Source organism: Gallinula chloropus, assembly GCF_964237585.1.
Source record: "Gallinula chloropus genome assembly, chromosome: 4".
Lineage (NCBI taxonomy): Eukaryota > Metazoa > Chordata > Aves > Gruiformes > Rallidae > Gallinula > Gallinula chloropus.
Window position 1 is genome coordinate 24,498,499 of NC_140088.1, and position 23,101 is coordinate 24,521,599.

Here is a 23,101-nt window from a genome sequence, read left to right on the forward strand (position 1 = left end):
GTCCTGTCCAACACAAACCATTGTATGATATTGTTGTATGATGCTTCTCTGTGTTCGCTGTGGAAAGTAGGAATGTGCTTTTGAAAGACATTGCAGTGTGTAGGGATTTTGCTGTGTGAAAGAATGGCTATTTTTATTTCTAATAATAGCCTTACTGTGATGCAATATTTGATAATTTTGGTTACTGTATCTCAAGTCTAGTGTTATTTTCCACAGAAGGCAGGGGAATTTTCAGAGGCTGTCACACATACTTTTGGAGTTCCGTTTGGAATTTTTTTCCAGAACATTAATCTTGGTCAGAGTAGTAATAAAAAACCATTCATAATTGCTGCTGTCTTGACAGTAAATTAAAACTTTTTTCATTGGAAAGACAGATGAAGAAACTGGATAGATAAAAGCTGGACACTCTGTTCATGCATATATTCACAAATTCTGCCATTTCAAAATGACATTTTGATCTTTATCTGCCAGATGAGCAGTGCTTGGCTGCAAAGTTAATGGAACACTGAGAAGTAAATGGGGAAGTGATGTTAAAAGCAACCATCTGCATGAATAGTGGGCAGCTTCATGGGTGCAGTGGTTTGAGACTTTCAGAGTCCAAAGAAGTTCACGACTTTATCAGAAAAGAAGGAACTCAGTATAAATAACCTGTATTAAGCTTTCACTCTTAAGTAAGCCAGCCTGCTTTGAGACTTGCTTTGTTTTTCCTTTATGCTATTGGCAAAATTTTGCATTGTAACCTAAAGCAAAATGCACTCCTCCCCCTGCCCCGTTTCTTTCCTACTCTGGGGAGTTCCTCACAAGGTATTTTAATTGCACCTGAAATCACTAATACCTGCATCTCTTTCATATGTCATATTCTGTCTCATTCTTCAGCAGTTTTGAAAGTCTTGTTTCCTGTCACTTCTCATTAGAGCTTGGTCAATGCTTTCAATTTACCAGTGTTTTTATTTCTTTCATAAAGCAGTTCAGGTTCAAGAAGTTAAATCCTGAGAAATGGATTGCTTGACTTTAAAGATGTTAAGGAATGTGTTCATACTATGTTCTGGCTTTCATCCTCCTGCTTAACTGATCCTCATCAGTTTCACTTAATTCTTTTCAATCAGAGGTGTCTTTTGGATTATTTCCATGGTACATAATATCACTGTAAAATAACTCACAAAATCATTCAAGACAAACAGCTGTTTTTTCTGCCTCCAATTTCTTTCCTCTTTAGGAATAAACAACACAGGCTTTGCAGCACCACTAGTTATCTTTCAAAACAACTCATTCTGCCACTAGTGATGGTCCTAGTCAATCATGGTTAGTAAAAAGATTTAGGTTGGGAGACCCTGGTTGCTTTCTGATCAGGTCTCTAATGATAAGAATTTGTTAGTCTCTGGTTTAGTTCTTTCTGTGGGAATGCTTGTGTCTGCTGACTTTCGGGCATGCTTTTCAACTATGACAGGGTAGGACTGTTGTTGGGCTGTATGAAGAACAGACCAGATGTGTTCTTCTGCCCTCGGACTCCAAGAGCAAGTACAACTCTCTACAGGCAGTCGCTCTGTAAAATAGCTCACTTCCCTTTCCAGAACTCTGCTTAGCCGCACAAGGAGCACCGCTGCGGTATAGGTGATGGTTCTGGTTGAATAATAACGAGCAGCTGTCTTGCACCACTCTGCTTAACAATGTCAACTTTAATTTATGGTCCTTGTCAAGTTGATACAAACCCTTTGAGGGTAACTGCTGCAAGACAGGTTACTGCTTAGATCATATAAGAGAGAGCTAAGTTGTGGCCTGTAATGCTGAAGATGTAAATTAGGCTACTTTGGGAAATGATAGAACCGATGTGACTTGAAGGCAAACCTAAATATAGCAAGAGGAGTCTTTAAAAGACTTAGAGGTGAATCATCAACTTCAATTCAAAACAAGTTATTTTCTTTTTAGCTGGGATGCTTAATAAATGAGCTTTCTTAATCTGGCTTGTTTTATTATCTAAGTATTCTCCCGAATACATCCACTAATCTATTTTTCATGTACTGTCACATGAAATTATGTTTTGTTTAAGCTCAGATAAAGCATTCCAAGAGCTTTCACCCAGAAGGAGTTACCTTAAAGCAGTTGAAATGGTATTTCTGCTGCCTGTGCAAAACTGCCTACAGCTAGGAAGTCTTGAAAGAGTAAAATGCCTTGACATAGTCTGAAAAATATTCCGAATCCTCATTCCAGATGTGCATCTCAATTTGTGCATCTCTGAGTGTCCCTTGACGTCATGTTTAAACCACAGAAAACCACTCTGAAGCGACCTGGCACGTTAGTGACCTACGTGGTAAAGTAGAACCCTCTCATCTTTTTTGCTGAAGCAAACGAAGATGAGTCCCTCCAAACGCTGAGAGCAGACTGAGGGAATATTTCTAATCAGCTGGCCTGAAAAGGAGGCTCGTTGCTGCAGCTGCACTGGCGCTTTCTCTGATGCTCGTCACTAGGTGAAACTCGGGCTTTGCTGGCGAGCGGCGCCGCGGGTGCGGTGTGAGCGCGGGGAGGTGATGGGAAGGACGCTGCTCTGGCACCGAGCAGTGCGGTGTGAGCCCGCTAGAGGTCCTTTCCAGTTCTCTTTTGAATCCAGGCTGCAGCCTTCCTCCTACCGGAGAGCATATTTTCCTCGGATTTCTCAGCAAATACTGGTTGATTGATTTATTTTTTAACGTGTGCCTGCAGCATCAGTAAGGCATAAGTTTTTATGGGGAGTCTCCTCTTTTTAGCAACCAGAGCTGGTGATCAGTTTGAAACTGGAGCCCTTGACTTTTTTTAATGCAAGGTGGCTGCTGTGTTGTTTGGTAGGATGCTGGGTTTTGGGAAAACAGGTAAAATACTAGAAATCAGCTAAATTGATAGGAACCCCTAACCCCTTTGAAGCAGAACCTGTAAAATGAGTATTTAAGAAAAAAGTGTTTGTCCATCTGTCTTGGGTTAAGTAGCTTTTCTATGATCTTGGTTCTATACTTTTGTGGTGCATGGTGGTTCATACCTCCTCCTTACAATGCTGGAGCTAGCTTGATGTTACAAAAGCAGTGAGACCTTATGTTTCAGAGCCTTCCTGTTACATTACTTGCTGTCATAATAAATACTGCCATTGTTGTGCACTGTAAGAGAAAGCAACAAAGAGTGCCAGTTGAAGAGGCATAGATTTTTAAAGCAGAAATAGCTGCCACAGGGGAGATTATGAGTTATTCCAAAGTATGCTGTTGAATTCCACCTGTATCCCCCAGCATTAAGCTCAGTAATTTTTGCTTGACAGAAATGTAGCCTCCAGAAGACATTCATCTGATGGTAGTTTTGTTTTCCTTTTTTTTTTTTTTTAAGGTGCTGGGTTGCAGGTCTAGTGACTGAATTATAGTGCTGCTGGAACCACTGTAGTCACCTGGCTTGCACTTAAACTGGGATGGGTGAGCTGTTATTCTTTTGACTTGGGTCCCAGCACATCTGGCAGCTCTGCTAGGATACTATGAGGCAGAAGTTTGTCTCTGCCATTTGTTGTCTTAAGCTGGAGTCTTAGCATTGAAACAAACTATCAACAGTGAGTGAACAAGAGAGACAAGGTGAAGGCTGACTTGAGATCTGAATACTGGAATAATGTTGACAGCATGAAGCCTGTGTGACGCTTTATGTATTTGTTCTAGGGCTTTTTAGGGGCATAGAACCAGTACCAAAGTCACATATCCTTCTCTGGACATATTCAAGACCCACCTGGATGCCTGTCTGTCCTAAGGAACCTGCTTTGGCAGGGGGGTTGGACTTGATCTCTTGAGGTCCTTCCAACCCCTACGATTCTGTGATAAGTTAGAATGAGCAGGATGTAACTTTGGCCCCTGAAAACTGTGAAGCTTGAAAGAGAATAAGTAGATTGCAAAATAAGTTTTAGTGTATGTATTGTGTGTACTTTCAGCTGTCATCACTTTCTGATTTCACATGGTGATGGGGTTGGTTTCCAATGTAGACATCTCACAATCTGACCAATAGTGGAACTTTTGGTTACGTTAAAAAAAAAAAAAAACCAACCCACCCAAACAAAAACCACCCCAACAACTTTAGATGCATCTGGTTTTGGCTGGCAATTTGATTATAAAAGGTAGAGCATGGAAAGGAGAAGGAAAGAAATGCACAGGCTTGGGGACCAAAATTCAGAAATTAAAGCATTGCAGAAATTAATGTGGGATCTATTGGAAATTTAATGTGTCATAACAGGATTAAAGTGCTTATGGAAATTGCCTCATTTTCTATATTGTCTTCAGAACTGTCTCCTTGTTCCATCACGTGTCCATGTCATTGCTGTTTCAACTTTCACGGTAGATATTTTTAAGTGAAGTTTGTACAGGACACTGAATGGTTGATGGGAACTATGTAGGATGTTATTCAAAGTCTGTTCCTGGCTGGCAGCCTGTGGGGGAGACAGGGAATGCCCTAGCTTCTCCAGGATCTGAGGTGAAATTTCTTGCAAGTTTTCACCTTGGATATTCTGAAAACTAAAGTGTCTTGAGAGTTGGGCTGGTGAGAACTTCATGAAGGTTCAACAAAGCCCAAATGCAAGGTCCTGCTCGTCAGTTGGGGTGATCCCAAGCACAGATATAGGCTGGATTGAGAACAGCCCTGAGGAGGACTTGTGTTGGTTGATAAAAAATTCAACGAGCCATCAAAGTACACTCTCAGTCCAGAAAGCCAACCAGGTCCTGGGCTGCATCAAAACCAGCATGACCAGCAGGTTGAGGGAGGTGATTCTTCTCCTCTGCTCTACTCTGGTGAGACCCCACACCTGGAGTACTGTGTTCAGCTTTGGGGCCCCCTACATAAGGAGATGGACCTGTTGGAGCAAGTCCAGAGAAGGGTCATAAAGATGATCAGAAGGCTGGAGCATCAGTCTGAGGACTCATTGAGAGTTGGGCTTGTTAAGTCTGGAGAAGAGAAGGACCTGGGGAGACCTTATAGCAGCCGTGCAGTATCAAAGTGAGCCTACAGGAAAGCTGGAGAGAGACTGTTTGTCAGGGAGTATAGCTATAGGACAAGGGTTAATGGCTTTAAACTCTGTGAGGGCAGATTTAGATTAGATATTGGGAAGAAATTCTGCTCTATGAAGGTGCTGAGGCCCTGGACCAGGTTTCCTGGAGAGGATGCAGCTGCCCGCTCCCTGGCAGTGTTCAAGGCCAGGCTGGATGGGGCTTTGGGCAGCCTGGTGTAGTGGAGGGTGTCCCTGCCCATGGCAGAGAGTTGTAACTAGACGTTCTTGAAGGTCCCTTCTAACCCAAACCATTCTATGGTTTCTCGGTAACTTCTGAAGTTTATCACGTTGTTATCTGTTCCCAGGGTTTTGATGCAGATTCTTTCCTCAAGCAGCAAGGAACTGAAATTTACAGACAGTTTTATTTATGGAAGTCTTCTGCAAATGAGAATTCAGTAGGCAAATCCTCCAATGCCTTTTCAGGGAGGATGGGGTGGGGGGGGTTGGGGGGGAGTGGGATCTTGCCAGGGCCACTTTAGAGGATTCTTCTTTAAATTGCCACTGAAATCTTGGAAAATCTTCTACCAGAAGATCTCATTAAATGGTGAATCTTTTGTGTGTGTTTTCTTGATGCACAGCTGATTTTTGTCTCTTATCAGCTATGGCTCAACAGCACAACGGGAGCCTTCTATTACATCCCACTCTGTGTGTCAGTCCCTCTTGTTTAGTTCTTACAACACAAACATGCTGCTTAAATTTATTTTTTTCTTCCTTTAACAAGAACTGAATAAACCTGTGGGCTGGTTCTGGCCTATACAGTCTTGTGTGTTTTCCTGCTTTACAGTATCAGCTTTTGTTACCAAGTTAACAAATTTTTAGCTTGCTGAACATTAAAGCATTGTGGATTTTATTTTCAAAGTGGTATGGGTTTGAGTTCTACATAGCTGTAAATAGCTGGAAGGGATTGGCATTTTCTTTGGCTTCATGGACTGGCATCGTTCCTTGGCTTTATTTTTAAACCTACAAAGTTAGAGAGTGTGTGTGTGTATGTCTATTGCTTTTCCTACTTGTGCTGCTCCCTGCTGGGAGTCACTTCTGTGTGACTTAGGTATGGTTTGGTTGCTGAAGACGAGGCAAGGGTCAATGTGACCCAAAGGCACATTCTGAAATGTTAGTATCAGGTCTTCAGAATTGTTCATATACCAAGATTTTTCACAGAAGCTTGGTAACGTCTTTTGAATAATTGTTTCTTTAGTCACTGTCCCTCTTTTGCCTCTCCATTGTTAGTAACTTTACTTGCTCAGTAAATAATTGTATATGTGTGTTATATCTTTTGGATGTGAAGAGAGTGGTGTCAGGAAGGTGCTAAACTGTCACTAGTTTTGATTGATGCTATTCATTGTAAAATAGAAATATCAGTGATTGGCATTAAGGACAAAAACTTTGTGGTGTTTTTAAGTTCCCCTTGTAGGATATACTGTGAGTATATTGGCAAATGGAGATTCAGATGGTCTATGGAGAGTAGGAGTTAAAGGGATTTTTGTTAAATTTAGCCTATCATAAATGCTGAGTGTTTTTTAGCAAGAATTGTAGAATAGGAGGAAAACAGCTATGACAAATCTTGCAGATCTCTTCTGCTCATCTTGTGCGTGGCAGCTGATCATATACCTTTCCCACAGTAGAAGGGGAAGATAACAGTGCATAAGGCTAGTCTGTCCAGGTTTTCCTGGCCATAACTCCCTTTCATGCTTGTTTAGTCCCATCCAGATGTGTTTTATTAAGTTCTCCATGACTTTGGTGAATGACTTTGGTATCCCTCAGGGTTACACTCTGGGGCTTTTTCTAACAGACCGTGTATGGGAAGAGGGACTGTATTATATTGAATTTCTTCTATTTTTTGGTGCCATGCCCTCTCTTTTGCTGTTGGAAATAGTGATTGTTGTAGAGTTAAGTAATGTAGTGTCTGTCCTAAGTTGAAGGAACTTTGATCCTAAAGCTTTTGGAAAAATGGGCCTTTAAAATGCAGATGATGTGTAGATTTTGTGCAGGTCATTAGGTGTGAGAGAAGGGATTTGTTTTTCACTTTTTTTTTCTTTTCCTTTTTGTTTGTTTTCTTTGGTTTCTGTGGTTGGATAGCTGCAGTTTATGGCCAGCTGTATATTTAGCAAATGTAACAAACAAGGTCGGATACATTAACAAGTGTCTGGAAGACTATAGGGAGGAAAGGTCTCATGGGACCTCACTGACAATGCGTGAATAGTACTGAGCAGTGAAGGGTACCAAGAACGGTGGGCTTGTATGAAGAACTGTACATCAAGTTAAATTTATGAAAGAATGCAAAAGCTAAAATGGAAACCCCTGTTCCCTAGCTGTTGGAAGGCAGGCTTAGCTGATCACAAACAGGTAATTAGTAGTACGACAGTGGCTTTAGTTGTCTGTATTCCTCACCATTCTTAACAGGAATTCAGCGATTCTGTGAAAACAAAAGCTCTTCCTGGTTATGATGTGTGGGCCGTATCTGGGTTCTGTTTCTTCTGGAAGCTACCACTGCCAAGCATCCAGGTGAAAGCCTTTATTTTGTGCTATGAAATAATACCTCCTTACGGTCCTAGGATTCAGGAAAGCTGTTTTCAATATCTGAATCCACTAGAACCAATTTGCAAGAAGAGTTGCGGGTTTGGGGGGCTGTGAAGGGCAGCTTGTTGGCTGTGAGCTATTTCTTGGGGCTGGTATTCTGTTAATACTAAATCAAATGAAACTGTTGCAATTGGGATGATGATAATTCTCTTGGAAACACCTCTGGTTTCACAACTGTTGTGTAACCAGCATAAAAAGCTGATAGAAATCTCATTTGAAGAGGAAGAATTTGACCATAAGTATCCTTGTCTTGGTGGCTCTGTGTGCTTGTAGCTGGAACTGTTGGCGCTGAGCCAGCCACTTACTCTTTTGTTGAACTACTTCTGTTGTTTGTGTTAAACCATTTTTCCTGAATCATATTGAAATTGCTTCACTTACTTTGTACTAATGTCTCCACAATTCACCCATTTGAAGCTGAAAAGAAGCAAAGGTAAAGGCAAGAGAAAATTCACAGCTGTTGACTTCTGTCATAAGGTGCCTCCAAGTTCCATGTATGGCACACAACTTGCAAGAACAGTTTGGTTGCTGTTCTCACACACTAGCTTAGAGATTGTTGAACTTGAGTCACACTCTCTTTGTCTTACAGCTTTTAATTCATTTGCTGGAGTGCTATGTGTTGTGGGTCCCAGCAGCCATCCACAGTGGTGCTTCTTTACCAGGTGCTGTTACTCGGCAAAATGCATGGACTAGAAGACTGGGTTAGGAGTCTCCTCCCTATAACCCCTTCCAGCTGGGAGCTTGGGGGGGTGGAGCAAACCAACTTGACCATTGTCTTTTGAGTGTTATGCTACATGACATAATTGTATGTAGTGGAGTGATGGGATTGAAATTTTGGCAACTTCAAAATTTCTTTTAGTAGTGTAAAGAAACAAAGGGATAGAATTTATGCACTTAGAAATTTTGCAGTTATGCAAAGTGGATACAACGTGGTCTCAGACAGAGTTCAGATAGTAAGGTAGACCTGTTCTGTGCTTGCTTTAGTTTCAGCCTCCAGCTTTTTATTCTACGCAATCATTACATAATAGTTGAACTGATCTGTATGGGAACAGATTGCCAAACACTGTGTATTTAATCTGCCCTCTTGGTTTTCTTGGACTTTGGACACATGTACAAGAGAAATTGCATTTTCAAATAACTTCACTTAAAGCTAATAATTTATTAAGCTCAACTTTTGAAAGAAGCTGCCTATGCATACAGGATCTGTGAATGTGCTTGCATTGATCTAGAGATCTAACTTAATCTTAGAAGCATTTTAAAACTTAAATACTTGTTTTCATAACCTTTAAATGACATTTCCTGTTTAGTAATTAATTATTCAGGCATAATGCTTACTAATGAATCATACTATTTGAACATAGATAATGTGCTTTTTAAAAGCTTAGTGGCAGTTGAGTGCTTCTGAAAAACAGTACCTTTTGGGATTTTTTTTTTTTTTTTTCCTTAAGAGACAAATACCAAACAGTCTTTGTGAGTGTTTTTTCCAATCTGGCTTGTTCTTTTCATTGTTACCTTGAGGTACTTTAGTGAATTTGAGCTGAGCTGATACAGGAGATATCTGTTACCCAAAGTTCACAATTGTTGGTATTTTTAGTCTTGTAGAACAGCTTTTTCCCCCACTTTGATACTTGGGAAGTATAATCAGATCTGTCAGGAGAGTATATCCACACAAGCCTATGATACAAAATTTCAGTTGCCCATGTGTACTTGTTGCATTGCCCATGTTTAGGTACTAGGAATGACTATGCTATTATAACATGAAGTTGTATTTTTGTCTTCAAGTATGTGCTACAGGGTATTTTCTAGTATGTGGGGGGGTTAATTTTTGTGCATCTGTTAGTATTCAGCTGACTTAGCTGGATTTTTGAGTGCCCTGAAAGTGCTGTAACTGCATTTATGTTTTGGCACTTGGCTGTAGTACATACACAAGTGTCATTAGTAGCTGATACCCTTTAACATTTGTTGTGTTCTCTATGCAAAATCTGTTTTCTTTCTAATAACCTGCCACCTTGAGAAACTTGAAGCCAAAAGCTAAAGAGGGCCAAACCAACAAACTGGGAAGTCCGGTGAACAGGAACAGCTGCCAGCAGGCACTGAATGTACCTGCTCAGAGAGGCATGGCCTAGAGCTGGCCTCTGGAGGCTGTACAGCAAGCTCTTGTTGGCATGCCAGGCTCAGTCTCAGTGGCACTGAAGAACAAACAAAAAGTTTAAAAAAATCATTCCTATCTCAGGGAAGACTTTTCAGGGAAGTTTGGAAGCTTTTTCTGCACGCTTGCATTGTTTAACTCCTCTCTTGTATCGGAGAGAAAGGAACTACTTCAAGCCCAGTTTGTGGCATTGGGGTTGAAATTCAAGTGCAGCACGCTCTGCTTGTTAGGGTTTTTTTGTAGTTCCTATTTGAACTTCTATGCAGAGACAGGCTCTCAGTGTAGGTACATATATACTGTCTGGGTTCCAGACAGCTGAGGTTGAGATCGGCAGGTGATGGGGAATTGCATTTATTTATGCCCCTGACTATGCACTCTAGGTTTTGGGGATATTCTGCTCAATTAATAAGCTTGCTTGGTTCAGATCTGTGTTCTTCTCTCCTCAGTGTTATGAGGAAGACAGTATTTCATAAGAAGAACAAAATAATCCAAATACTTACAAGTTACTCTTCTGGGACAAAGATCTGGACAGTAAGGTATTAGCATCTGGTTCATGCAGAATAGAAGTCCTAGGAGGGATGAGCTTTCCTTAGGTAACTTGTTTTTGCTTGTACTCAGTGTTGTTTAATTAAAAAAAAAAAAATGTGCAAAATATTGTGAAGACAAGGATCTATTCAGGGCTAAAGCTTTATGCCAGTTTTCCTAAGTTCTGATCATGGATATAGGAAATCTTATTTTCTAGCATTTCTAAATACCTATTTCTACAAAGCTAACAAAAAAATATGCACAGAAACTCTTTAGGACTATGTCTTCCTGCTTGTCCTTTCCACACTGAAATAGGAAACAGACTGAAAATCAGTTTGATGTTTCTCATCTGAATTTTAGACCTTGTAAGAGGTGATTTTTTTTTTTCTTTTTGTAGGAATTTGTCTGTACACAAATGTTTGCTTTCAGTCATGTGCCTGCTAATGACACAGCCAACTAGAGCCAGAGCAGTTCATTTAAATGAAAATGGACAATATAACTGCCAGAAGAGGAGGTCAGACTGTGGGGACAATGTAAAGGTGGCAGGGTAGATTTCTAGAAGTTCATCTGTCTTGAAGAATCATCCTGACAAGTCAGACTATAAAGAAGGGTGTTAATTCCTTTTGTGCTTGTCTCCTTGCTTGCTCTTCTGCTACAGGTTAAAAAACCCAACCAAACTAACTCAAAACACTGTGGACATGCATGCAGGCAGAGAAGTTGATAGTTGAAACATAACAAAATGGTGATGTGCCTGATAGGGTAGTGTCTTGTGTAGGTAGTTGTGTTTTCCTAATCCACCAGAGCCATGCTGGAGCAGTGTTCATCAAAATCAGGTTGTCCCATGCCCTTTAGGTTCAAGTCCCTGCAGTGAACTGCTCCATTGTAGACACAAATTTGATATGTAAATTGTTTTCTGAGTGTCTGACTTTTTTAACCTTTTTACTTCAGAGCAAAGCAGTGACTCTTCCTTACCTGGCCATCTGCTTTAGGGCAGGAGAAAACTTCTGTAGGATATTTACAAGCTGTCCTATCTCATTGTGTTCTGTGAAGTATGAATGGGAGGCTAATGCTTCTTTCACTGGCCCTTTTTAATGTCAGTGAAAAGATGGCCATGAAGAGCCAGGAGCTTTTTGTTCTTCTACATTCTTGTTCCTTCCTTCCTCCTAGGGAGAAAAGTTCTCTTCTTATCCCCTCTTTCACTTTCAAACTAAACTCTTATTATCAGGTAGCATAGCATGTCAGTGCTTCTGTTACCACAACCCTGTTCCTGTACATATTTCAGAAACCCTTAAACATAAATGTGCTGGTTCTGCAAGCAAATACAGGTGCTCTGGCTATACAGTGGTGGCTATTGTCAGCAATTGCTTCATTTGGCAAGTGTCAGAAGTAAATCTCACTAGTATAATTCCTTCTTTGCAGGGAATTTTGGATTTCTTTAGGGGGGACTTGCATTGCATTTGCATAGGTAGTAACAGTTCTAAAATGTTTCTAAAGTTTTGGACTTCCAGATCTGAGCTTCTCCCTCATGCTCTGTCCCACGTAGCTCTGAAATGCTAGAAACATCCCCGTCACTTAATCTGTGAATTCAGATGAGTTAGAGGTCTGAGCTGGAACAAGAAGGCAGGAATCACTCTGCTAGCTGGATGCCACGCTCCTGTACATGATGGAATTTTTTCAGGGCATAAATGACATTTAGATACTTCCACCATTATGCAACTATTTACACCTTTGTCCCCTCTCTCCTTGCAGTCTCCTTGATGTTAAGCATCTTGCCTATCCATAGTTCAAAATGGGATCTTGTGACTTTTTTTTCTCCGTACTCTTTAACTCAGTCTCACTGGGGGTAGGCAAAAATGGGGATAATATTCCAGAGGGAATACATCACCTTATTGCTCATTATTCATCTCTTGACTTCAAAGGGCATGAATTTTTCTTCTCATCCTCTTTTAGACTGTTTTGTTCCTCCTGTCAGAGAGAATGCTGCAGTTAGAGCTGCTCGTTATTTGAGGTGAACAGCCCACTCTTAGTCAATTGTAGTTGCTGTTCTAACAGTTCTGACTCTGAACAAGTGGGGTGATCTCCTGGGAGGCTCTGGAGGTGCCATTGTTGGGTTAGTGATACTGTTCTGTTTTTGTACTTTGTTTCTTAAGAACAGCACACAGTTAGGATCAACTCAGCTGTAGAACTCGGCTGCATCTGGAACTGCTGACAAAGTTAAAGCCACTTAGCAAGTCTCAGTGTTGGTCATCTAATGCTCTGTTTCTGTAATACTTATTATTTCTTTGTAGGTATTGTGACTTTTCCTCTTCAGAATCATGCATGCCTGAGGCTTGTAGTCTAGTGAAATTGCTGTGCAAATGATCTCTGGATATTAGTTCTTGGGAATGCATCTTGTCGACAACCGCAAAAAAAGACCAGTTCTTCACAAGATTGCTATTCTAGAACGTTTCTCGTGACATTTCTGTATCTGTTGTTCCACAACATGCCCTTAAGTCTTTTGATGAGGTAAATATTGTTACTGGGAACTTTAATTACTTTTACTTTCTCTTGTAGACCAGTGCTGGTTCCTTCTTGTATAGGCTCAGATGGCAATGCGATATTGGGAGTAGCAGGATTACTTGTGTTCTTCAAATTAGGGAGATTCACAAATGTTTGCAAGATTAAAGCTGTAGGTAATGCTTTTCAAAAAATGAGCTAGAAAACATGGATACATTCTAAACTCTGAATGTAGCACAGTACTGTGAGTCTAATGAAACAAGACCTGCACCTTTCCTCCAAGGGGGTGAATACCTGGGCAGTCCATTTCCGAAGAGTAGGAAATAGGGCACAAGAAAATAATTGTGAATGAATAAAAACATGTCTTGTGTTATACTAGTTCAAGGGTGTTGCTTTTTCAAAATGGTGCCCAGAAAGAATTGAATAAGTGGCTAGAAAGAAATATCCAGTTTTTTCTGGGGAATGTGAGAGGAAGAGATGCTAAACTGCAGAAGAAAGGAAATTCCAGGTTAGGGAGGTCTATATGGAGGAAAGCATATAACAGTGCAGAAGGGCATGGAGATACAAATATAGAATGTCAGTAAAAGTCTATGACTCATACTGCTGTAGTAGCATAGTGCAGAACTTATTTGCAGAAGTACAGAACAAAAACCCTATGGTATACTATGATGCATTTGCAGATAGTTTTCCATAGCTGGTTAATGTTTTATGCATCCTGCTTTTTTAGAAGCATCACTAAATTGTGTCTTGATTTTCTTTTTTTTTTCTTCCCCTTCTTTTTGTTAGGACTTTGTTTTTAGCTGAAGAGTTAAGTCCTCTATTGAACCTTGAATGCAGCAGTTATGTTTGCTGGGTAGAGATGAGTTAGATTTGTTTTTAATCATGTAACTAAATTTAGCCAGCAATCTGCATTTTAAGGCATTGCTATTAAAAGTCTAAAAGTGAGATATGTATCGTAGTTTGAATTTAAAATGAGCCAGAGGCACAGCTGGTGAGGCTGTCATGACTCTAATCATGAGTGGAGAGAAATAAGAAAGGAATTTTCTCATCTAGCAGGTTGAATGCAAAGTGTGATAGTTTATCATCTCCCCCTGCCCCCACCCACCTTTTGCAGCTTTGTTTTATGATTTCATGGACTTCGTGACCTCCTCTCTGCATTTTCTATTTTGAGCCAAAATCACGGTATGGGTAGTATGAACAAAACTTACAAGCATTTAAATACTTACATTTTATTTTCTTTCAGTTTATTCAGAGCTCTGTATGGTACTTCAAGTTTCCAGTCTCTCTTGTAAAAGCAAAACATCCTTTATCCCATCTAAAACTCAAACCCAGAGGCAGGACTTCCAAAGTCTTTGGAGAGTCTTGGAATTTGCCATACTCAAAACTTATTTTTGACCAATCTTTCAAAGCAGTGAAGCATGCTATTAAGTATGGGAATAATCCCATTAACTGAACATTTCCCATCCTGAGACAAACTTGCTGTAACTATGGAAACAAAAAATTAAAAGCATACCTGGTTTTTAATGAATGAAAGCCAAAGCCATTTAGATGTTTAATGGTGTTGACAGTCCTGGTAAAGATGGATCTATTGGCAAAGTGCATGATGAACTTAATGTGTGATGTGAAGCTGCAAGCTGTCTCTAGCTTATCATGGGGAGTATTACATTGACTTAATATAGCATTGCTTTTACCAAGATTTGCTGTTGCCAAGCTCCCATTTCTCAAGGCTAGTTTTCAGCCAGACCAGTCCTTGGCTTGGTTTATCATCCCTGTGACAAAATGTTCAAGCACAGTGAAGGCTGGTGGCCTAGGGATAAGAACTATTTGGTTCTCAAGCTGTGTTGGTGTAAACTGTTGCCTAAGGGGTTCTCAGTATGTGCTTTGAACTTTTTAGTCCATGGTAGAAGGCTGCCACAGTCCCAGGGTCTTCTCTTGGAGAGTCTCTCGCATCCTCCTAGCTTTTATCTGCCCAGTTGATATTTTCCTTTATATCACATTATAATAGGAGTCGTTGGATGTTTAATGTTTTAATATCTCCAGGAGGCTCTCAAGGGAGACTAGATGATGCTCTCTGATGCTGTATCTGTTCACGTTAATGCCATGCAATAGAGTTCCTCCTGCTTGGGTGAATTTTCTTCATGATGCATAACTGTCTTCTAGGTTGATTTCTTAAATTTTCTCTTTTTTAGCAATAGGAGTGGGTCACAGTAGAAAGCCAGTTATTTGCTTGGATCATGGATGATCCACTGATTCAAGTGGTGTGGAATCTCTTCATTTATCTTGCCCACATGCTTGTGATTAAATTGGTTATCAGATTTAGGGACATCTGATGTGGCTCAGAATGGCAAGAATTTTTGGCCTGCTTGAAGAGTATAGGACTTCTAGCTGATAAAACCACAGCTATTTTGGGGGGACTGGTGATGTTCTTATGACTCTTTTCCTGTGGCACTTGTCACCTTTTGTTGCGGGTTTAAAACTTTGTAGGATGCTGGGAAGCTCTTGTGAACTGTAACATATTTGGTAGATGCTCCGTGGACTATTTAGAACACGTTATGTATTGCAACTGATGACAGCAGGATGCTGAAAATGGCAGATGAAATGATCTCTTTTACTGCTGCTGACATCCTGAGATGCTGCTGCTGTTTTGTCTGGATTGTCCTGAAGAGGCATGGCCACAGTACCGCGCATAGATCTGTGCTTTAGCCATGTGTTTTTAATCACTATTATAAATAAGCATGGGAACACATTCAGGAGCGTGCCCTATTACATAAAGATGCAGAAGTCTGTAAGGAGGCCATAGAAGATGTGTTAAGAGATGTGGGAAGCTGTGGTACACTGAACTCCTGTGTAAGGGGATGAAGGGGCCATTTAAACTTCTATCAGAACAGATAATTGTGGTTTGTACTGAAACCATGCACAGGTATAGGCGTTAGACCGTAGGTGTGGTAGTGATGTCTGTTTTCCAGCTGCTGAAGTAAAGCTGTCTTCAGCCGTGAAGGAATTAGGGATGGGATAGAAGAATGTTTTTCTGCAAGGTTACCCTCTACAGAGGTTGTTTCTAGGTAGATGAGGAAGTTTCTCAGAATAATTGAAGGACATCAGTATTTGTCCTGAAGGGCAGCAAAAATTAGTAGTTGTGTGAAAGGCTGGTTTGCCAGGTGTGGGGCAGGAAGGAGGCAGAGGCAGTGTCCATATGTCAATTTTTAATTCCAGTTTTTGTGATTTTTCATATGAAGGGAAGCATTAGAAATTCTATCTAGAACTTCCTATATCAAGTCTGAAGGAGATTAAGCATTCAGCGTGAATATCCAGAGTTAATTTAAAAAGAAATTGTTAGTGCAGCCATGAATTAAGATAATCTATATGAACTCTTTCATCTAGTATTTATGAAAGGATAGTTCTAATCTTGTCTGGATACCAGATAGTGACTTCAAGGAGGTAACACTAGTGCAATCATGGTATCTTAGAACAGGAAAATTGATACAAAGATGAATCTGAATCTAGTGAAAATAAGTAAATGTTAATGTTCCTATTTGTCTGTTGTGTTTTACTGAGAAACCAGCCTGTTTTTAAAACTAAATATTTTTATTGCTGATCCTCTCCAAATGCTTATGTGGCTGAGCAGAGTGATTAAGAAAGTGCTAAAAAGGAAAAATGACTTGCTCTACAGCCTCAGCAGCACCCATAAAGCAGCACAGTAAGAGCTACAGTGTCAGGCAGGAAGCAACTACACATGCTTTATGCGTTGTTGCTGGATTTGCAGTACTCCAAAGGTTGTGAACTTGTAATTTTGAGGCCATTGTCAACTGTCTGTGCTTTGTGATGGCGTAAGGACAGAAGGATGATGTGAAGAAAATGCAAAGGAGCCTTTCTGGTAGTGGAGTGCGTAGCATAGTGTTGCAAGCACTTGAATATGCACATACCTTCATCTGTATTCTGTGAAGGATGTGAGCATGTGTTTGAGATGATTTGTTGCTGTATGTATACTGATGTAGACTGCATTGTTTACACTTCAAAGAGCAGGAGGAAACTAGATCTGTGTGACCATGTAGAATCTCAAATGATGTAACATGCTCTTGTAGGTACTGTTTGCTTAAGGGGCTTTTGGGAATCTGTCTTAAAATCTTCTGACCTATGTCCTTTGCATTAGCTTTCTGAACTCCTGTACACTGGAATGACACAGAATGAATCAGTTATATCTATTGCTCCATAATTCCAAATGTTCTTGAACTTTCTGGCCTTTATTTGATGTAGCATTTACCTGCCAAAAAAGGAGCACAGTGAAGTAAGTCGTCTGGGACAGTGTGGACATTCATAGCTAAGGTGTTGAGTTGGAGCCTCCATGCTCAGAACATGGCAAGATCAAGGTTTTAAAAGAACTGGAAAAGCTTTCCAATGTTGTGTGGCTCTTTTGCACGAGCTGTTGGAATAACTCTTTCCTTTTGTGCCCTCTTACTGTATAAAGTCTGGTATGAAATACCTCATTTTCTGATGCCTCAGCCACTTCCATGGTTGATGTACTCTGTCCAGTTGACTCATCACTGTGTATGTTTTCTTGACTTCTAATTAAAATCTGTTCTAGTCTAATATTAGACCAACACTCCTTGTTATATCACCTTTCATTCTTAAGTAATTCATCCTGCAGCCTCCTTACTCTGTATGACTAATGTCTTTTTCTCAAATATTCTTAGAACACTTTAAAATACCATCTATATTAGAAGCCACACAGTAGCAATACCTCTCATTACAATTGCTTAGTGCTTTCTGTCATAACTCGGTGACTTCTTTTGCTTAGGATTTTGACAAAACTTTCACCTTTTTGGTTGGAATTTTCCATGCATTGGTGTTTACCTCAGCCTGAAATTTCCACTTGAGACTTTTTTTTTTTCTTCTGAAAGTATAATCAGTATTTCACAGAGAAGACACTTCTAAATCAGCTTCTGTTAGGTTGTCTCACAGACAAGACAGTGTTGGTTTTTTTTCCTAAAGGATCCCTAGGCAGATGTGTTTGGCTGAAAAACAGGACCATTAGCAGGAGACTGAGTATGCTCACCAAACAGAAACAGGAGCAAGTGTGGGAAATGAGGTTCTGCCGATTAGAAGTGAGAACTGAGTTGACAAGCACTGAGGAGGAACTGGTTGCTTACCTAAACTTTAAATGTTTGAGAAGTTCTTCCCAAAAGCGAAAATTTATCAGTGGTCTGTGGAGACAGGACAAGGGGCAATGGCTGCAAGTTGGAGCATAGGAAGTTCTGCACCAACATGCAAAGAACTTTTACACAGTGAGGGTGACAGAGCACTGGGACAGGCTGCCCAGGGAGGTGGTGGAGTCTCCATCTCTGGAGATAGGCATCCAGATGAGTCTTGAATATCTGTGCAATATGAGCTGGGGAGCTGCTTTGGCAGGGGGGGTTGGACCCGATGATCTCTTGTGGTCCCTTCCAACCCCTGTGATTCTGTGATCTTAAGAACAGGCATAGCTGAGAACCCTCTGGTTCTGTGATCTTAATGTTTATAACAGATGTTCTCCATGTTTGCCTATTGATAACCACCTGAAGTGGTGGTTTTCCTTATAGTGGTAAAATAAGGAAAAATTTAATAGTAATTGTTTCTGTTTGTAAACAGAAACACTTAGCACTCTTCTAAAGGGCTCTGTCTGGTTTTGTATGAGTAATTCTGTGCTTGCTTGGCCAGTGAAAGAAGATAGAATCTGTGGATGGAAGATGTTTTGTTGTAGCTTAGCATTATTGCTGTCTGGTTTAGATCCTTCAAATACACTTGCCTTCTGAAGTTCCTGAAGTAACTTGCAATAATAGAGACGAGCATAGTTTTAAAGCCTTTGTTAGACTGAATAAAACCACTGGGATCACACTCTTGTTTCAGCTTTGTGTTACTGTTGAAATTTCAACCTCAAAAATTGATCCGATAATAGAATTGTGGAGTGAAGCTTAAGGAGACAGATACCTGCAGGGGGGGTAAAAAAAAGGCCCAATGATCGAACTTATATAGACCCTCTCACATGGAAGAGATGCAAGGTAGTGGAGCAAGGGGCTTTTTCCAGTCATTGCTAAAGACAGAATAAGCATGGCAACAATAAGTATGTCAACTGTAGTTAGACAAATTAATCCTGTTGCAGGGAGATAGTTTATGAAAAGTAAAACCAGATAAACACAGAGACAGCAGCTTGGGGCAGGTGATGGACTCACTAGCCCTTAATTCATAAGGAGAAATTATGTATGCAGTTTAGTTTCACAGTAGGGAGTTGTGGTGTTTTGCTCTGAACTTACAGCTGAAGAAGCTGTAAATCACTGTGCTTTTCTCCACCTTTCACTGCCGCTTGGCAGAGTTGGAACAGTATTGTTTGCTTTGCACAGAACTTGCTCTAGCAGCTCATCATCAATGTAGTGATTATGTCAGCTGCTCCCCAGTTTCTGCTGGTCACTGGCAGAGTATGGCTATTATTTTCTCAGTGAGTAACTGGCCAGGTGTGTTGAGGTTTGTCCTGGTTCTGGCCAGGCCAGAATTAACCTCCCCAAACAGCCAGCCCAGGTGAGCTGAGTTAGCCTGGGCTATTTCTACACCACCTGACATCACTCCCCCATAAAAGGGGCTGGTCAGCAAGGGGTGCTGCTGGGTGCCTTCAGGGCAGTCAGTGTGGCTGGGGTGTCAGGTCAGTCCTCGTGTTGGTGCAGTACTCTGTGTGGGCTCAGCCTGTGTTGTTGGGTCATTGATAACACACAGTACCTCACTGTGTGTAAGTGTAATTTGGGGGCTCTTTTCTTCTCTGGGAGCAAGCGAGTGGAATGTGGTGCTCAGCCACTGTTAGGGGCTGAACCATCACTGGGTTCTAGGATGCCTTGTCTGAATCCAGATACCATCAGCAGATGAAGGCTTGAGACAAGGTGAAACAGTACCCTGGTGTGATGATGCAGATGATCATTGTTGTTAGGAGTGGCTGCTGTTTCTTGTTCACGTTTGGGTCCAGATAAAGCACCAAGTGTGGTTGGGGAAGGAATTTTTTTCCCCAAATGTCAACCTTCAGAGGAACATCTACCTATCTGCCCTGTGTATGGGGGGACTAGTATGATGTCTGAACAGGGCCTGAGAGCATGCTGTATATTAATGATCTAACTAGATGTTATGGAAATTCTTTCTGGCCTTAAATTTCATAAAACTCAGTTTCAGTTCCCTTGGCTGATACAAAATAGAGCTGCCTGGCTGTAGTTTCCAGTCCACTAAAAGTTCTAGGTAGCTGCAGTAATCTGGGTGTAAAAGCCTGAAGCTTAGTCCGCATTCAAACTTGCTGTGCAATGTACTGATGTAGGAGAGTCTTTGCAGAATTTTTGCCGCTGTTCTTAGCAGAGATCTATACAGACTGCAAAGAAAATCTACTACCTCCATGTCTGGCTGGGGTGGAGTTAATTTTCCCTGTAACAGCCCTCATATTCCTGTGCTCTGTACTGGTAGGTAGCAAGATGTTGCAATCACAACAGGATTTTGGCTACTACTGAGGAGTGCTGGCACAGCATCAAGGATGTCTCCCACATTTCCCTCCAACCCCAATCAGGAGCCTAGGGGTGGGCAAGATCTTGGGAGGGGACATCACCAGGACAGCTGGCCCAAACTGACCAAAGGGATATTCCACACCACCCAGTGTCTGCTTAGGAATAAAAGCTAAGAGGAAGGAGGCATTTGTTATTTACAATGTTTGTCTTCTGGAGCAACTGCTATGCGTATTGAAGCCCTGCTTCCTGGGAAGTGGCCAGACATTGCCTGCTGATAGGAAGCAGAGAATAAATCTTTTGGTTTTCCTTGGCTTCTATGGGCAGCCTTTTGCTGCTTCTTTATTAAACTGCTTTGATACTGACTCTTGAGGTTTTTTTCCATCTTATTTTTCTCCCCAACACCCCTACTGAGGAGGGGAGTGACGGCGTAGCTTCATGGACACCTGGTGTCCAACCAAGTCAACCCAAAACCAAGCATGTCTCTTAAACTGCAAACTGTTTTCCTGATCTCTGTAAAGGTACACTGATAGTTCTCTTAATGAAAGTTATTTTAATGCTTTAATCCGAAAACAAAGCTACTATATTGAAAGACCTCACTTGTGTCAGAAGTTGTATGTGACTGATTTCAACTTTTCCCTGAACTGCTAGGAAGCTCCAAAGGAAGAAAATCTTTGTGTCCTTGAGAGAAAAGGACAACTAATTTTATCATGTAATTATTTCAGGGGAAGTATTATCAGTGAACTGAGAATGCATCTGAAAAACCCTTGCAAAGATTGGAGTACAAGATACTACTGCTAGCAAATTTCTAAGGAAAATGCATATACTTATCTATTTAAATATACAAAGTTGGAGGTTTTAACTTAATTTACAGGATACGTTACCATCTTAAATGCCACAAACCAGCAGGTGCCCACCTGTGTCCCTCTTAAGACAGTAACAGCACCCAAAGGAAAAGGGAGGTGTTAAGTTTTCCAAAGGTTTGTGTTATGGCACATGTTAAGAAAACCCATCTTTGGGTGTCAGCTTGTTCCTGCCACTCCTGATGTGTCTGTGGAGTATATATGTATTGACTGACAAGAGGAGAGGTGTGTGTTGAGACTGAGTTGCTTGACTTGGTCATATTTTCCTGAAATGCGTATCCTTTGACTTACGACTTGATAACTTGTGTTCGGTTCTGGAGAGGAGTTTGAGGCTTGGCTGAAGTGTGTATGTAATGCAAGGTCATTGCCTCCTTCTGGGCTGTAATACAGGTTGCTGCTTTTAGTTAAAGCTGAGTTGAGAACATACTGTTTTCCTGACTTACCTGCAGAGATCTAGTTACTTCATTAAGAAAAGAAACCTGTCACTTAGCATGGTGTGGTGTTTTTGGTGGGGTTTTTTTTGTTCGTTTAAATGTTGGGAACCAAAGGTAAAAAGTGTTGCTTTATGAATGCTGTCCATGCTGGAGAATGGACTTTTGGGTGTCAGTCCCACAGTGGTGAACTTGGAGAGAATACTGCTGATTTCAAGTTATCTTTCATTGGCCAGCATGTGATTCCTCTGAAAACAACCGGTGCCTTTCCAGTGCAGAATGACAGCTGTGGTGGTATTCCTGACTAACCAGTTGCTGTCCTCAGGGCTGTTACTCTGCTAACAGAAGTTGTGACAGAAGGTAACTTCTATCAGGAAAGCATAAACTGTATGTTAAATACAGGACATGGTTGGATGTCTCTATGGCAAAGGCTGGGAATAGTGAAGAATCTTTTGTTTTGGGTGTGCTTCTCAAGCTACAAATACGTCCTTTGTATAACCAACATGTTTGTTGTGTGCAGAATGTCCAGGCTATGCACCTTTACTGACATGGTTTCATTTATATCCCAGACCACCCTACAGAAGTTACTCTGCAAGAAAACAAGTTATTGAAGTATAAATAACTGCATAGAAGTATATTGTAATATGTCTTTAGCTAATTCTAGTGTATTTTTTCTACTGCTCCCAGAAGTAAGTTTGTTTTCTCAAAGGTTTTGAAGGTTTAGGTTACATGCATTAAAAAGTGTTCTGTGTTTGAATTGGTATCCAGATGTTCCAGTAACCTAGTGAGTAAGTAATCTTGAAATGTGTTTTGTGTTTAGAAACTGGAAAGGTATTTACCTGGGGCAGAGCAGACTATGGGCAACTTGGAAGGCACGCAGTGGTTCCTGATGGGCCGGAGACATGCACAGCATCTGAACAGCGCTTGGGACTGTTATGTAACACCCCTATTTCAGTGCCTTGCCTAAATGGAGCATCTCAGGTAAAGAACAAAATTAATTATCATTTTCTCCCCAGGTGGTTTTTTTGGTGTGCATTAAATAATTAGAACAATTTCCTAATAGAACCTATTCAAATGCTGCATCAGAAGCCTTTGCTGCTCTTCCTGTGAGCTCAGAAGTTAATATGATTCAGTTATTTAAAATTTCTTGAAGTCTGATTTTTCCTTGGTGGAACAAGAATTACCATTAGCAGGAGAAGCTGTGTTCTCTCAGGTATCAGTGTGTGCAGGAGGAGATAGTTGAAGCTCCAGTAGAGCCTAAGAGATGAGCTGGGACTCTGGCCAGCTGCAGCACTACTTTTGTCTGAAGCCCTTTGTGTAGTGGTTTAGACAATGGCCTTTGTCTAACTGATAAATAATAATAATACTTGAGCTTCTGAGCTATTTCTCTACCTTTTAATATCTGTGAGTGATATTTGAGGCTTTCTTTTCCTATAGCTACTTTGGTACAAATGATTTATCAAGCATAAAGCTGACCAGAAAGAAAGCTTTACTGAAGATTTTTTTTGCTCTTGTCTAGCACAACATGC

General features: G+C 40.8%; 1 protein-coding gene across 1 annotated transcript in view; it reads left to right on the forward strand.

Moving 5' to 3' along the window:
- SERGEF (secretion regulating guanine nucleotide exchange factor) overlaps positions 1–23,101 on the forward strand; it is a gene marked incomplete at both ends in the record, with an annotated part of 152,863 nt that overhangs the window by 14,529 nt on the left and 115,233 nt on the right. The window contains one exon of the mRNA XM_084263491.1: positions 22,393–22,553. Coding sequence (XP_084119617.1) covers positions 22,393–22,553 — 161 coding nt within the window. The remainder of the gene's footprint in view (positions 1–22,392; positions 22,554–23,101) is intronic.